At 33.1% G+C, this 18314-nt stretch overlaps 1 protein-coding gene across 25 annotated transcripts in view; it reads right to left on the bottom strand.

The window, feature by feature from the left end:
• Adgrl3 (adhesion G protein-coupled receptor L3) overlaps positions 1 to 18314 on the bottom strand; it is a 735816-nt gene that overhangs the window by 73129 nt on the left and 644373 nt on the right. For all 25 annotated transcript variants that reach the window (XR_011369974.1, XM_070012589.1, XM_070012578.1 and 22 more), the window contains one exon: positions 17681 to 17772. Coding sequence is in view for 24 of the 25 variants with exons in the window: in XM_070012589.1 (XP_069868690.1) it covers positions 17681 to 17772 (92 nt within the window). In the remaining variant the exon portion in view is untranslated. The remainder of the gene's footprint in view (positions 1 to 17680; positions 17773 to 18314) is intronic.

An 18314-nucleotide genomic window follows, 5' to 3' on the forward strand; every position in this document is an offset into this window, starting at 1 on the left:
TAAATTACAAGATCAGTAAGTGTTGGTATAAAGACAGGTAGGGTGATGAGAAGCATGTTTAAGTATTTAATCCTCAAGTTAAAAGATGTGGTATTGAGAAGTCATAGGTAATAATGGAACAGGAATGATTTTGACAGAACTTTTAATCCTATCACCTTCAAAATTAATGCATACTGAGATCCTTTGGAATTGCTGAAGGATTAGCTAATGGATGTTGATGAGTGGGGTGTGTACTTCATGGTGTGTAAGACACACTGTGATCCTGATTAGTCTCCCAAATTTGAAGTTTTGGTATATAATTGAATTTACTTTAATTAGTATAGAGTTAATTTTATCAAAGACATACATTTCCCTCTTTTAATTAATATGGTTCATGTTACTAAGAGTAGTAATAAAGTAAGAGAATTAGAACAGAGAAAGAGGTAATAAATACTAATGTGACTGTATATTGAGGGACCTTTGGCTGTTGACCATCAGTTAAAAAGGAGGTACCCAAACTGGGGACTGAAGAGTCACTCACCTACATGCTAAATGGAGCCAACAGCAATCTATGCTAATGCAAAAACTTCTGATGGGCTTATTTAGAAACCATTCAAGTGATAAAATTGTTGATGGCTCACCCCTATAACCCTAAGTACTCAGGAGGATGAGATCTGAGAATCTTGTTTTAGACCCAGCTTGGGAAGACAAATGAAACTATTATCTACAATAAATCAGCAAAAAACCATGTGGAAGCATGGCATTGTTCCACCTGTGAGTCAGAAAGCCAAATGAGAGTGAGAGGTGTTGTGTTCAGGCCCCAGTTGCCAGTACAACAAACAACAACGTTGTTATTTAGAAGACCCAGCCTTGCTACATGAAGTATATAAAAAAGCACAAAAAAGAAGGAAAGAAAATCTTTCCAAGCCACAAACCTAGAAAATGAAGGAAGGATATTAAAATGGGATATGTAATTCAAGTTTTAAATAAGCTAGACATGCAATAATGAGAATAGACTAGCAATGTTACAACACCTATCTCTAAGACCCTTAGGGTATCTGCTAGCCAGAGGTGAAGTGATATTTAATATATTTTTCTAGGAGAGTGATCAGAGAAAAATGTCAACCTTTCAGATATATATGTAAACCTTAGTAGTGCTGAAAATGACTCATTAGTTGATTTGTTATGACAGAAGTCCTAACTGCTTTATTTTTTTTTTCGAACTTGTTTTCAACTAGTGTGACTATCACACCCTAGATTTACATTGTTATATTTCATACTCTTTATTTACTACTAGGGGAAGATTAAAGGGAAAAGGCATTTAGAATTTAATTAAAAGGTCATAGTAATATATGAACAATTCTTCTTTCTGTTCATAGGTTTAAATCTCTAAGCATTAAAAGCATTAAACTTCTTACAAAAATATGAAGGTCATAATTGTAGCAATTATAAAAAAGTATGATTGTATTTCACTTATGGATTTTATTGCAGTTGAAATATTGCTTCCAAAATCTATAGTCCTGTAGAATTTACTAAGACAATGAAATGAGCTAAACAAATACAATAAATGGTTTAGAATATAACATAAACATTTTTATTGCTTTGCTTTAAAGTTAAAATATTTCAAGCTTTTAGGAACAAAAGAGAAATATAAAAATTTTAAATTACAGGTGATTTAAACTGAAAATAAGAAGAATTTGCCATACTAAATCCAGGTCAATAAATGTCAAGTCAAATATATAGTTTGTTTTGTTTTATTTTGTTTTGTTTTGTTGATGATGACCCTGGGGCTTGAACACATGGCTTGCTTGTAGTTCCTGAGCTGTAGTTTTCAAGGAAAATACTCTACTACTTGAGCCACAGCTCCACGTATCGTTTTATTTCTGATGGTTAATTGGAGATAAGATTTTCATAGACATTGTTTTTTTGGCCTGGGTTGGCTTTGAATCACTATCTTCTGCTCTCAGCCTTCTGAGTAGCTATTCTGTCGCTATGATTATAGGCTTGAAGCCCAGGAACCTGGCAAAAGTTGTAATTATATTACCTTTATAATGCAATGTTACATAAATTTATGTAACTTCATATGGTCCAAAAATAAAGTTACCTTTACAACTCAATGTTACACAAATTTATATAACTTTATATAGTCCCAAAATAAAGTTATATGTGAAAGAAGTCAGGTGAATATAGAGTAAATTATAATTATACATCAGTAATTATATATTTACTATTGTTCAGACTCTCCACCAGTCAGGTAGATATATAAGGATGAATTGATAAGTTGCAGGCAATGATAGGTTATTTTGCGGGAAGTAAATAATAATACCGCTATATGATTACTTACTAATATTATCGTACTAATATAGTACATAAAAGTGTATACTAGTCAGAGGTGAAGTGGTGGAACATAGTTTACAAGGGACCTGCTTGTCTTTGGATATCCAGTTGCCTGGTATTGCCTGCAACCTTGAGCTAACTAAACTTTCTACATCACACAGCCTTCATCTTTGAAATGAGGATAAATATAAAACAGTTCTCAAGGGAGTGTGTATGTTAAATAAAAGAGCTTAACATATACACCACTATGCATATTTACTATATTTTATATATACAAAATTTAAAACAATACAAAATTTTATTATGCAAAACACTATACAAATATTTTTATACAATTACTGTTATACTTGGACTTTAGGACTTCAAAAAAGAACCTGGATGGGAAAAATATGCATAAATTGTTACACTAGGTTCCATTTCATTTAGGAAATTCATATATTAAGTAGAAATCAGAAGAGGACAAAAGACTTATTTTCCTAGATAATGTCTTTATTTACATTTAAGGAATTCTAATAAAGTTTCATTTTCTTTGAGATAATAAAGTTTTGACTCGGTAAAGGCTACAAACTGAACTCTTCTCAATTGAAAGGGAGTTATATCCATATTCCTAAAGTAGAAACATGTATTTTTCTAGTTTACATGAGGAGGTCCAATTCAATTTATACATATATGACGTTGACAGTAAACTCAGATAATGCATTTTTTCACTAAGTGTAATTATTTCATCACAAAACAAAGAGTGAAGGACATGAAATAATATGTGATAGTTTCACTAAATTCAATACAAAATAGAAGTTTCATACCTATACTCAAAATTGTATGACTTTTCAAAAAATGTAACCTTGAATAGAAAGATGAAATAATAAAATATCTAAAATATCTACCTAAAAGATAAATTTTATATCTATGTTTTATAATAACAATAATTTGCTTTATTCAGCGAACATTTCAAGAACTATAAATTATTATAACTTGATACCTTTTAGTTATGCATATTCCTCATTATAATTTATACTATTTCTTTATGCTCTTTTGTAGGTATACTAATATTTATATATAGACTCATTCTCAGTATTCACAAACTCCAATAATCCATGATACAAGTCTAGATAAATATGGTCAACGAATAGAATATAAAGAGATAAACTTAAGGAATGCCACATTTTCTGAATCCCTTTCTATTTAGAGGACATGCAAAATTTTAAGTAAAGTAAGTTAAGAAATTATAACTTTTTATTATTTGGCTAGTGTGTTTTGACAGGTTGAATTTTTTGTTATGCTGTCTCTCATATCATATGATAGTATCATCTTTCTACCAACTTGGGAAAGAGACATTATACTTCTTCTGTGAATAAGCAACACATAAGCAAGTAAAGAAGAACTAAGTATTTAAAACACTATACCAAAAGTTCCCATTAATGGAACCCAGGTAGGTACTGTCATACAAGAGAGACATGATAAGTTTTAATTAGCTTGAGCAAGTCATTTTCCTATATAAGCCTCAATTTGTTAGTGACAAAAATTTCATATTCTACATTGAAATAGGAATGTATACAGATTTCCTAGTGAATGCTAAAGTAGAGACCCGTAATTCTCTGGTTAACATAAGAAAAATTAAACTTGACTCATGAGAACACTGGGCTCTCTGTTAAAAGGAAAAAGTTATTTTTTTCAACAAAAGTAACTTTTACAAGTCTTACTTTGCTATTTCCAAATGAATAAAGTAATAGAGCTGGGATGTTTAAAAGTGAATTGACCCAAAGTCTTAAACAAAATTGACCTTGGAAGACTCTCAGATAGTAATAATTATTGAAATCACCCAGCATTCATCTAGATGAATCTAAGTATATTATGATCGTTCTCTGTTATATATATATATATATATATATATATATATATACATATATATATATGTATATATATTTGAAAACTTAACATAGTATTCCAACTGCCCAGAGTCCTTGGGTAGTGAGACTAATTAATGATGAGAGATTTCTATCTCAATTTAACTATTAATGCAGAAGTTCTGAAAGATATAATAGTACCTAATTAAAATTGTTACTAGAGATGTCAACATATCTTTCAAACTAATGAGAATGAGACAAGTGGTAAGAAATGCCAAGTAAATGTAAGGAATACCATAATAAATTTATTTTATGGCTATATAAAATCCTCCAAATCACAAAATAACAATCTTAACTCAGGTACATTTCAGACCAAAAAGCATCCTCTGTGAAAAATTGCAAATCAATATCAAGCAGAGTGATTTCTCTGAAAATAATGAAATTAAATCAGATAACTACAGCAAAAATGTGCACATGTGCATGTAAATATTAACAATTACCTTCTGCTGCTTCCTTTACAAAACAGCTTCAAGTTCCACAACACTTTACAAATAAATTCTCCTTAACACTCCAGTAACAAATAATGCATTTTTCATATAGGTTAATCCAAAATAGAAAAGAAAAAACAAAGCCCTTTTGAGTCTACAATAATTAACCAGGTATGAATAGTTTCAGATTACACATACATATATTTGAGGACTTTTTATTAAAGAAGATAGTTTTAAAGACCTAGTAGCGTATTGAATAACAAAATCTGATGGTACTTGGACAACATGATCAATTAAAATGTATCAGAGTCCATTTATCATATGGGTAGTCTTAAAGAAAGACATTTTTTTGAGATATATTAAGAAACACAATTTGAGAAATTATAGTATTTTTCATGCAAATGTAAAACTACGGAAGAACCTGAGACTATACAACAGTTTCCTTAAATTGATAGAATTATCTATTTTTAAAAAACAAAACAAACATTGGAAAAATGTATATGTATGTGTATATATACACACACATATAAACACACACATGCATATACAAGCATACCATATACACTTATATAAATCTTATCAAATCTCAACAACCATGAAAGGATCCAGACTATTTTTGAAAATGTCCACTATAGTACTTGCACTAATAGATAAAGCTGGAAACAATGTTAAAGTTAATTGTTACAAGATCTAGCATTACAGATGTAATTTTTAAGTTAATATTTAAATAGGGCAGGATCATTTCCAGAGAAAATTAAAATTGGCTGGAAGAAAAACCTGTAACTATTGAAAGTTTAGGATGTTTATCAGACTTAAAATCAATATGCAAATATTGGTGATTGTCCTATTTACTAAACATGAACTAGATAATTAAGGAGAAATTGGATATAATTATAACAACAGCAACAAGATAAAATAAGTTAGATGGGAATTAACCAAGTAAAGAATGAACAGACTCTGATAAATGAACTTACAAATATATAAAAAAGATACAGAGCTGAGCACTTGTGGGTCACATCTGTAATCCTAGCTACTTAGGAGGCTGTGGTATGATTCCAGTTCAAAGCCAGCTTAAGCAGGAAAAAACCGTGAGACTCTTAATCCCAATTAACCATGAAAATACCAGGAACGAAGCTGTGACTCACATGATAAAGCAGTAGCTTTAAGCTTAAATGCTAAAGGATACTCCAGGCCCTAACATTAATCCCTAGTATTTGTACCAAAACAATAAATATTTATTTATTACATGTTATTGTAAAGGTGATGTACAGAGGGGTTAGGATTACATAAATCAGAAAAGAGTACATTTCTTTTTGAACAATGTCACCTCTTCCCTTGCTCACTCCCTGTTTTTCCCTCCAGTCCCTACCATAGTCGGATAGTTCATTTTCAACATAGTGCCTAGTGAGTATCACTGCTACAGTTATTCACTGTTTGTCTCACCATTTCTGGGCTCCTCTTACCCTCCCAAAGAAAGATAAATGAACAAACAAGACAGAAGGAAATGAAAACAAAAATAGCAACAAAGAAAACAAGGTACATCTTGTTTTTACTTCCTGAAGTTCATTTCAATAAATATCATTTCATATAATCAAAAGCACATAGCTATTGCAGCAATGTGACCCACTCCTAAGAATACCCTTCTCTGCGCTCACTTCATGTGAATGCCTAGAGTCCTGTATAATTTATCATGTCCTGGTGAATTTTTTTTTTCTTTTACCATCCACTATGTTGACTTGTAGATTTACAGGCACATTCTAATTATCACAAATGAAGGAAAACATGAGATTCTACCTCTCCCCAGTTAGAATGGCCATTATCAAGAAAACTAACAGAAACAAATCCTGGTGAGGATATGACGAAAAGGGAATACTACTGCACTGTTTGGTGGAAGTGTAAACTTGTTCATCCACTCTGGAAAACAGTATGGAGGTTCCTCCAAAGACTAAACATAGAGCTTCCTATGACCCAGCAATCTCCTTCCTGGGTATTTACCCAAATGACCACAAACCAGGCCACATAAAACTTCCAGTACAACTATGTTCATTGCAGCATTGTTTTCCATAGCCAACAAATGGAATCATTCAAATGCCCCTCAGTGGATGGATGGATCAAAAAAATGTGGTTTATATACACAATGGAATTCGATGCTTCTATCAGAAAGAATGATATTGCCACAGTCATAAGGAAATGGAATGACTCAAAAAATTATATTAAGCAAACTAATCCAGACTCCAAAAAGATAGTTTAAATATTTCTCAAATGATATAATGAAGTTTTCAATAAATAGATATATATATGTATGGCAGATATAATGTAACTCTGTCAATATACTCACTGGCTCTCCCAACAATCTGTAAAATGAAATGCAATGATAAAAATGAAAGAAAAGGGAAATATGAGAAGCTATTTAACAACTGTTTCTGGAATCCGTGTGAAAAATTATGGAAGTCCTAGAGTAACTATGTCAATTTTGCAAGTGATGATCAAAAAGGGAATACCTCAGCTCTCAGTTATTAAGCAAGCTCTAGAAATAGTGTGGTAGTGGTAGAAAGTCATTCAGTATACTTGTGGGACAAAAGAGAGCACAGTGTAAAGGAGCAATGAGGGCTAGTATGGCTGAACAAACCTTCAGGTAATTGTTGGATTGTTTAGTAAAGGATGGGGGAAACTGAGCTCAGACGTTAAAACAGAAAATAAGTTTTCTGAGAGGAAAAAAATGTCTTAATGTGAATTGTAAAACTTGAAGATAAAGAAAACACAGTATAGGGGATGAGAAAACACAGGGAAATACTTTAATTTCTCACTTTAAAATATTTCAGTTGAGATCAACAAAACATACACCATAGAGAAAAATGTTCGTTTAAATAGAAGTATTACAAATCACATATCTCTATATCACAAAGAAAAAGTCAACAGAAAGAAGGCATTTGTAAAAAAGGTATCAGTGAGTAAAATAAAAACAATGAACAGAAAGCAAACTGGGAAATGGGGTAAAAATAATTGCTGCTAAAAAGACAGATTATCTAGATGAAACAAAAGGACATAACAAGTCTACTAAAGAGGGTTTCTGTAAGCAATGAGATTTATGGTAGCCTTGAATGGAAGAGTTCTTGGAAATTTTTCTATAGTGAATAAAGCAAGATACATCAAATTCAATGAAGGTAGGAAAATCAAAGAAATGCACTCACAATCACTGTTACAAAATATGCCAGTTTATGATGTACATTTTCATTCATGTAGCATATTATTTACAAATGTGAGTGCTTTTGCTAATACATTATTGCTGTTCATGCTCATAGTTTATTTTTCTAATAAAGTAACTGATGGTCTCCTAGACTATCAATCTCATTTGTGTGGAGTTTGTATTAGAACTTTGAAGTATCTGATTTGAAATGTCAGCTTCCATAAGAAATAGCCGAAAATATTTGAGACTGCATCCTGAAATAGCACATTTATAGAAGTACCAGAGACTTTGATGACAGACCATTGAAAACTGCATAACTGTATGGCAAAGAAAACCTCAACAACAATTGCAACCCAGACAAGAGAAAAATGAGATCAGGACTGAGCAGTTCAAGAATGCATAACACACTTCTGTCCACACATTTTAATTACATATCCAATCACTTACCATATAATAAAGAAAAAAATCTTAAATTAATGTTCCTGTTGTAAACTACTCCTTGAATCTACGTAAGAGAAGGAGAAACACTGAAGTTGGGAATTCTCACTTAAAAAGAAGGTATTTGCTTAAAGGGGAGATAGTCACTTGGAATGAACAGAAACTACTATGAACTATGGATGTGGCAATACATTTAGCAATTCATTTGTGATGATTAATCATTCAGTCAGTGGTCATGGGTACTGCCTTCAATCACAGAACATTTTGACAGGGTGATTTAATGAATTGGTGTAGAACTAGCTAGCATGAGCTTTAACGCTTAAGAAACACACATCATGGTGTTAAGGATATATATGGACATGTGCATATTGACAATAAGTGTCAGTAATGCTGTCAGTCATGTGGAGGACTTTTCTAATGAATGAGGGATCTTCCTGCCCAGAATGTCAAGTGACCTTAAGAAGATAGAAAGTGAAAGAATTTTGGACAAGCAGAAGTAAAAATTGCCAAAGGAAAAGCACCACTGAAATTTCTTGCTAATAGATATTTAGTGCCACTTTGTTAAAATACTTTGAGTGTGGTTTTAGGACACACCAAATCGTAATACGTTGGTAACTTTGTTTCCAAAGTAGTAACAATTAGAATTAATGGTATCTTCAAGTATGAAGCCCAATTGGGGGTTGCAAGGGGTGGGAGAGTGACGGGGAAGGGTCATAGTTTATCAGTGGCATCATCATGGAAGAAACTGAGGTAGTTCTTATAGAGCCCTAACTTTGTTCCTGAAAAAGGTTTTTCATTTTCAAGGAAAGGAGGGGACAATCTAGCCAGTGCTCCTGCTCTATCAGTCACGCAAAGGTCATGGTCAAGCAGCCAGGGACCACTGCAAGAGCCGATACCATGATGTTTGGACATTCTGCTTCCAAACTACGGCCCAAATACGGCTCCTCTTTTTTTGTTGTTGTTAAGTATTCAGTAAGTATTGTGTTACATCAGAAAATGGGCTAACTCATACTCTCCAATGCTTTTGTTTGTGAATCACACTAATATCCTCAGACCTCTTCTCTCTGCACCTTTTCACTCCAAATCTGCTGCTGTGTGTTCAGGCTGGTAGAACACCGTGTAATGATTTGATAAACTCAAACTTGAGGAGGAAAACACTGCTGAAGCGAGAAACACACAACTGAAATGTATTTTCCATGATCGTCCAATCTGTGACGGTGCTCAGTAATGCCTAACAAGCCAAATGAACTTTGCCAGTACATACGCGCTCCCATTCTTTATAGGGAAGATTGCGCATAATACCGTGGGGCCAAACTTCCTTCCTATCCTAAGCGTTCAAGATGACTTTCACCTACTATTTGCTTGAAAAAAAGATGATTTTCACCTACTATTTGATTGAAAAAAACTGACAGTTGTAAATGCAGTGATGGAATATGCGGACATCAGTCCTTTGCGTGGCTTCTGCACACATCCCATACCAGGGGCTCCCATGACGTCATGTATCCCATTGTCTTTCTGACTAAGGAGTGCTCTATTTGCGTGGTTTCATCCAGGAACTCATTTCCAGAACACATAACTCTGAAATATCTTATTTTGATCGTGCCAAGGTTGCTGTGATAAAGCTCCTGGTAACTGTATTTCTTTGGCTGTCCAGATTTTAGGGTTAAAATAATTTTAAGTGTTAAAATAAGCAAAAGTTTTTTTTTCTTTTAAACATACAATCAATGACAATTAATTGTCATTACAATCCAATCACTGCTAAGATTTTAAAATTTAAAGGATCCTCTTCAAAGGATCTAAACTGAAAAGTTCCATAGAGGTGAAACTCAATTAAATATATTTAAGGATTTATGTTATGTTATGACATAGAGTTCATGGTGATGGTTAAAGAATGGGCTCTTCACTTATGATTTTGAAGAACAATAACTTTAAATTTAAACTTCAATTGCTATTAAAAGTCAAAGGCTCAAGTACACATGGAAAATCATTTAATGGGGTTCAACATCCACTACCCTAAAATATGTCACCTAGACATTTGAGAAAATGGTAGAAGCAGGGAGGTCTCTTTTTTTAAAAAAAAATTATTGTCAAGTTGATATATGAATGGGTTACATGGGTTACAGTCACATAAGTAAAGGTAGTGAGTGCATTTCTTGTAGGGAGGTTTCTTTTATCTTCCCTTCACCCTGTTTCTGGAAGCAAACCATAAAACATAATTCTCTCATTCCATAGGGACTCTCATTCCAAAGGGACATTCCCTAAACCCAGAAGGAAGGAAATCCTTATCGTTAAAGAATCAGAGGTGCCAAGAATAATCTGAATAAAGGGGACATCCCTAGGTATCATATCCCAAGTATATAACTACTAGGTAATACCCTTTGAGCCTTTAACCATATTTCTCAAAATTAATATAACTTATGCATAAAGTTAGCATAAAATATGCAAGATTTCCTTTTCATCTCTATTTCTGAAGTACTCACTTTATGTAAACTTTATAGTAATGTATATTTTTAATGTATCTATCCTTTTAATTAATTCATTTTATCTATTTTTTGATACTGGGATCTCAGCTATGAACCTTGAAACAACTCAGAAATCTTTTATTCCCTTAGAGATTCAAATGTTCTTATTTACATTTGGAATATTGTTGCAAGTATTATTTTTGAATAATAGTTCATAAGCTGAAGCTACACTAAGATGAATATGTTTTTAAGTTTATGAATTTATTTTAGAATAGTATTCTTGGGTTTCACCTGAGGTGAACAAAAGGGAGTACGGTTTCAGAATTTTATACACAAATATGAAAGTAGAACAATAAAAGTTGTTGAATATGAATAGTCAATTATATGGATATAAGCTAATTTTTTAAGTTTAAGTTATATTAAGCTTCTTTGTAAAAACATAATTTATATTTCAATATTTAATTAATATCTAATATTTCAATATGAATAAAAATGTCCTGAAATATTTTCCACAAAACTCCCCTAGAAAAAATTAAGTTTACAGACATTTTTATTAAGTACAACTCCAAAATATTATCCTCATGAGAGTTCAAACATTTATTTATGTCGTTGCTCTGACAGTAGTATAAAGATAAAATAATTTTAAAAATTAGGCTACATCTACTTTATAGGATATATATCTATATTGAAATATTAATATGAAAGACAAAATATAGATATTATAATTTAATTTTATTACTGTATTGTGTTATGTTAATTTGCCTTTATTTTTAGAATCTAATCAACCTTAACTCCATAAAGTACTAGTGTCATTCAGTTCCATCTGAATATAGTTCTGACTTGTTTTTACTAACTTAGAACATGATCCTAAAAGTAAAGGTCATCTTCTTATAAAATGTAGTAAGTTATTATGGATATTATTAAGGTTGGACATTTTTTCTCTTTGTCCCTGAAGCTATTTAGGAGCTTTCTTTGATTTCTTAATACATGGCAGGTGTCCAGACTCACTAGGACTGCATTGTCTTTCCTTTCCAAAATAGAACTCTCTATTTATTAATCAAATGAAAATTTCACCCCTGGAGCCAGTTCTTTCATAACAGGATAACTCTGATTTTAAAACAGAAATGATCATCTTCTGCATACTTTTTAATGGCAACAGAAGGTAAACAAAGCCATCTGAAGTCTAGTGGGATTTTGATTGAAACTGAGCAATGCTTTCACCATCATAATAGAAAGGACTAAATGCAGCAGAGCATTACACACTGATTAACACTAACAAAGCTTAGCCTGTGTGGTAGGTAGTGCATGTCTATATCCCTAGCTATTTTGGGAGCTGAGTAAAGATCACTTGAACCCACTAGTGGAAGAACAGACTAGGTGACATGGTTACATCCGTGTAAAACCACCACAATAGAGAGCAACATGACTATCTTGTCGAGCACCAATGGATATGCTGTTTGTTTTACACATCTGATTACATTCATCTAAGACAAAATTATGAAACATAGGTATGCTTATTCCCACTTCAGAGGAAAACAAAGAGATTGCAAAGCTGTACTACAACTTGTTTGGCAATTAAAAAATACAAAAGGAGAAAGGATATCATAAACCAGCCAACAAAGTGGTGACCCATAGCGAACATTAGGTAAGGGGAAAGACCAGATGCTAGAAAACATGCTAAGGCACAGAAAATTGAGTGCTGAAACCTGTCCACAGATAAGATAATAAGGAAAGACATAGGAAAGGAAAGCAAACCTAGTCAACTCCATGCCCTTTCCAAATAGGCACATCTTTTCATGCCTAGGACTCAAACCTCTATTCTTTCTATTCATTCTTGAAAATAAGTTGTGTTATTATTTAATAAAAAATACTTAAAAATATTGTAAATACCTTGCAGCAATAGAAATGAGTGATCATGAGAACTGCTGGTGTTTTATTTGCACAACTCACAAATTCAAGTTTTGTATTTCACAATGCTTCAGGTATGTTGCATGTGAATTTTGGCTGGTATCAGTTCAATAATAGTCTGCTTCTTATTTACACCTTCTATTTTTAATTATGTTAAATTTTTGCTATGATTACTGTATGTTCTGTTTTTCATGCATGAGAAACTCAACCAGAAATTTCAAATTCTTGGAATTACTTTTTATTTCTCACTCTAATTATCTACTTTCATGAAAAGAGACAAATTACGCATCAACAACCAGCAAATAGGCATGTATTGTTTACTTTAAATTACTTTTAAAGTTAAACCTGAGAATTGGGATCCTCATTTTCTCTGTAATCAATCAGACACTTATTGTTTATTGTTTTCAAGAGTGTATTATTATACAGTGATGAGACAGTCATAGAAATGCTCTTTGCTACCCTCACAGGAGTTTATGATAACTGCCACTCTTCTGGAATCAAGAAATAGCTACTTTTAAATAAAATGATAGCTAACTATGGTTAAAAGAAGCCGGCTGGACAAAGTATTAGGGAAGAGGAACAGTAGAGATAAGACCACAGACGAAAGAGAGCTTACCTAAAATGGCCAGAGGGGCAAATGGATGAAAAGAACCCTGAAGAAAGAGGGAGCAAAAAGCAGGAAAGTTTGGTGGACTGGGCTGCATCAGAGTGATGGAAACCTCTCACAGAGTTTTGCCCTGAAGACCTGCGTGACTGAATTACTATTTTTCAGGAGATCTCTCTGGCTTGTGAGAGTAGGAGCTAGCCTTAATATGAAGAAGGAAGAGAAGTGATTAGAAACCATTGCTGACATTTTGTGAAATGATAATATCTGCCTAAAAGTAAATATTGGCAGTGATAAGGAGAAGGAAAGTAAATTGAGTAGGTTATATGTATCTAGAAAAAAGTAGAAACATTTAAATGATATATATATATATATATACACATATATGTATATATTATATATGCATCATCTATATTATATATACATATATGTATATATATATATAAAATGAATGAATGGAATTGTACAATGAGAAAATACTAAATATTTGGTGAGTGAAAGGCAGCTTTCCATGGAGCTCTTGTGGCTCATGCATGTAATCCTAGCTACTAAGGAGGCTAAGATCTGAGGATGGCAGTTCAAAGCCAGCCCAGTTAGCTAAGTCCATTAGATTCTTTTATCCAATAAACTACTCAGAAAAGGCCAGAGGTGGAGGTTCTGGCTTAAGTGGTAGAGCCCTAGCCTTGAGAAAAAAGCTCAGGGATAGGACCCAGGCCCTAAATTCAAGCCCCAAGTCTGGTACAAAAAGAGAAAAAGAAAGAACAAATGAGGAAAGAAGGAAGGAAGGAAGGAAGGAAGGAAGGAAGGAAGGAAGGAAGGAAGGAAGGAAGGAAGGAAGGAAGGAAGGAAGGAAGGAAGGAAGGAGAGAGAGAAAAGAAAGAAAGAAAGAAAGAAAGAAAGAAAGGAAGAAAGAAAGAAAGAAAGAGAGAGAGAGAAAGAAAGGAAAGAAAGAAAGAAAGAAAGACTTCCAAAAAGTCTAATGTGGTTATATACTGAACACAGTGGTCAACCTTTTTCACCCCTGCAAAAAGTACATTAAAATGAAAACTACCTCCCTTCAAAATACTCGTCAAACTTCCATGCCTTCCTACATATACTAAAAAGTATTATCAGATAAATGATGTCTGCATCTTTAAAAAAGAACTCTCATATTAACTATATCATATAAATATACATTTTATACATCTAATTTTGTTTTAAAAAGATGACAGCTTTTGCATCTTGTTTAATGTTCCAAACAATTTGTCCAGATCCTTCTTCCTTTCTCAATTTTGCCCTGTTGATTTCAAAGCTCACCTTTTACATAGTAAATGCAATGCATTTAAATACAATTAAAACTCCTTCAGATTCTGTGAAGTAGTAAGAAACATTTCTTGAGATGTTTGATCTCTTTCCAACATGGCTTCTCAACCTGGAGAAGAACATATCTTATTTTGTCCAGGAGAGTCAGTAGATATCCTTGAAATCACTGCTCTAACCTTGATTCCATTCACCTATCTATGCTACGACTATGGTTATTCAATCCACCTTAGCAAAACTGCTTCTCTCTTCTGGCATCTGTTAGTTTGGTAGAGGAATGCTCTTCCTCAAATCTGACGTAGTAAAGTTGTTCTAGCTTTTCTCTGGATCCCACTTCCTGCAATTCTTCCACTTACTCCCAGATTCCTTCTCTGAAGTTCTTAACCAGATCATGGTTTTCTTCCATCTTAAAACCATTGTTGATACTTTTTCTAATACTCAGTTTTCTTGCTTTCCCTCATTAGATTTTTTTCTGTAGTTATACATCAAAGATTGTTTTCTATTTCTTCGCTTATTTGATGTGTAGGTAATTTCCTCACTCTTCCTGCCACTTTAAAGCAAAAAAAGAGAAATCTCAGAAAAGATAAATACTTCCAAAAACAGTATCCTAGCAGTTTATATGTTATTTTATCTAGGCATTTATTTTTCAATCCTGAGACTGAATACAGCAGAGCACTCAGGATTTTAGATGTCACTACAGGTGAACTATATTCTTGGACTATAGCAAGCTATTGAGACAAAATTGAAATCAAGATAATGTCATTTATGGTTTTGATTTTATTTTTAGTTTGGGGTGTTTTTTATTCTTTACCTTATAAAACGTGATACCATCAGTGTCACTAAATATAATTATTAGCTTTTATGTGCTTCATTGTCTAAACAATACTACCAATCAATATCATCTAGAGAAATACAAATAATGAGCAAATTAAACTTTTAAAAGGTCTGTACTGAGTATGTTATAAAGAAAACGTCTTCATCTTTAATGCTTTGGACAAAAATGTCATAAAACTGACTTAAAAATATACTTGTAGAATAGGACAAAGAATGATCATTGTCTCTACTTTTCAAACTAGTGAAGGATGTTACGTAAATAACATTTTTAGTCACTTCTTTCTTGAACTAAATCATAAATGATAAATAACTATTTACATCTTGTTTTAGGATACAAGATAACAGATATAAATGCATAGCTTAGTCTCACTGGAGAAATATATTCCATGATAAAGAAAATATATTTTGTGGTACTATTTGAGTTATTCAAATTCATTTTTATGATGAATAGTCCATGTAAGTAACATTATATTTTAGAATGACAATTTAATTGTACATAATTCAGCACTAGAATGATTATTATGTCAACAAAGTAAAATTAAGAATTATAAAAAGCAATTATTCACAGCAGATATTCTGAGTTTATGATGTTTTTATCTTTCGAATTCCTTGCTTCTCCCTTGCAATTAATGTTGACAAATGATTTCTTCATTGGAATTAACTGTTTAGTATCATTAATACTTGTCATTAAAATCTTTGGTATACTGACCTTTTTTCCCTTTCCTTTTCAGGTCATGGTGCCTGAACTCTGGGCCTGGGCACTGTCCCTCAGCTCTTAAGCTCAAGGCTAGCGCTCTACCCCTTGAGCCACAGTGCCACTTCCTGCTTTTTCTGCTATGTGGTGCTAAGGAATTCAACCCAGGGCCTCATGAAAGCAAAGCAAGCACTCTACCATTGAGACACCTTCCCAGTCTCGTTTTGTTTTGTTTTGTTGGTGCTAGAACTCAGGACTTCCCACTCTGATTTGGCTCTTTGGCTTTTTGACTCTAGGCCTAGAGCTCCACCATTTGAGCCACACCTCCACTTCCTTGTTACTTTTTTTTTTTTTTTTAACACTCATTGGAGGCCTCCTTGTGGGCAATGGCAGGTGCAGTAGGATGGAAAATGAGTGACAACTGCTGTCTGAAGTGGCTCACAGAATGTAAGGACATGATAGTTACAGGTGACCTCCTGAAAACTTTGAATGTGCATCCATTTAAATTAAACTATGGCTCCACATTAACACATACATATGCAGACCATAAGAAAATCCAATTTATTATATCATACATATTAATAATAAATATGCACCTCACCATTCCTATGTTTTGCAAATATCTATTATTCTAAGCAGCAAGCAAAATATATTTATTTTGCTTTTTGTTATTCCAAGGAATGTTTCTTCAGAAAATTTCAGTTAACTACATTTATGTTTTAAAGCACCACTTATGTTAAAAGTTAATGTGAATATTTTCCTGTCTCTCTGGGTTGGGCTATCTTAGCATAGCACTTTAAATGTGAAAAGATGATTAAGTAAAAAGACACTTGTAGAGAAATACACCTCCCAGGAGGTTATGTTAGTACAATAAACCCAGAGCCAAGTATTTATAATTCAAAGTAAATTTGGCTATTACTAGGCTGAAAAATCCTAAATCCAAAAATGCTCTGAAATTCCAAATGATGAATCAAAACATTTCAGATTTTGAAGCATTTTTAATTTGAGATTTTTAGAGTAGGGATTTCTCAGCAATAAAATCCATACAGATATTCCAAATTTAAAAAAGAAAAGACAACTAAAGTATCTGAAATACCCTTGATCCTAATATTTCAAATCTGGGATGCTCAACCCATACATGTATGTTAGGTAAGATTCCCTCCTTCTTTCCTGAGAAGGAGACAGATTACTTGCAGATATCCAGATTCTTCACCTAATGCAGTCTTCTCTGGAAGTGTAAAATCCTACTTTGCTACTTGCAGGTGCCATCTTGTCCTTGTCATATTCAAAGTAGAGAGAAGAATGTGAGAGAATGTAGGTTGTCGTTAATCTGGAGAAGAACTGACTATTCTCTTTAGGAAATTTTCTATCTCTTTTGAGGAAAAAGTGACTACAGATTTCACTCAAAACTTTTAGAAGAAAAGTGGGTAAACTAGAGAGCTGTACTGTACTGTTTTCAGGTAGTTCAAGAGTCAATAAATTAACTTACTCAGCATAGACAGTACATTGACCTCCATAATAATGTAGTCATACTGTTTTGACACAATAAAAAGCCGGCATAGCTGCAGAGTACAATACGTAGCAAACAAAAATGAAAATCACTTACTTGATATTATCGAGGCAGCCTGATTCAGGTTTCAGTATGGCAGTGTGATGAAACATTTTATATAAAGCAATCCCAAGGAAGATTACATTAAGCTGGAATGCAAAAAGGTAATGTTATGGTTCATAACCACAGTAAAGAAAAAGGCAAGTCTATTTTCTGTTACAAACGAGTCGTTCTGGTAAATTAGTATTGAGTGTACATTTAAAGGAATTTGATCACCAGCGCCTGCCTAGTATTTTAGCAAAGGGCAAGAAGCCAGTTGGAGGAATGTGGTACAAAGCACTCTTTGTGCCCAAATCACACAAAATCAGCAGCAATTTAGAATGACAGAAAACTGCTCCTTTGCCCCTTTGGTGGAACTCAGAGCCCTGTGCTTGCTTGGTTGGCTTCTCAACTTCTACTCTACCACTTGAGACATGCTTCTGACCTGCTTTTTGCTTGTTTCTTTTTTGAAGATGGAGTCTCATGGTTTTTTGACCAGGTTTGTTTCAAATACTGATCTTCCATTTCTCAGCTTCCTGAGAAGCTAGAACAACAGGTACTCATCTTGATGGACAAATCTTTCAACACTCAAAGCTTAGTGTATTTTTTTTAAATAAACACAAGCCACCAACAAACAAAGATTATTAATTCT

The sequence above is a fragment of the Dipodomys merriami genome, unplaced genomic scaffold (assembly GCF_024711535.1).
Source record: "Dipodomys merriami isolate MVZ:Mamm:240054 unplaced genomic scaffold, mDipMer1.0.p SCAF_9, whole genome shotgun sequence".
NCBI lineage: Eukaryota > Metazoa > Chordata > Mammalia > Rodentia > Heteromyidae > Dipodomys > Dipodomys merriami.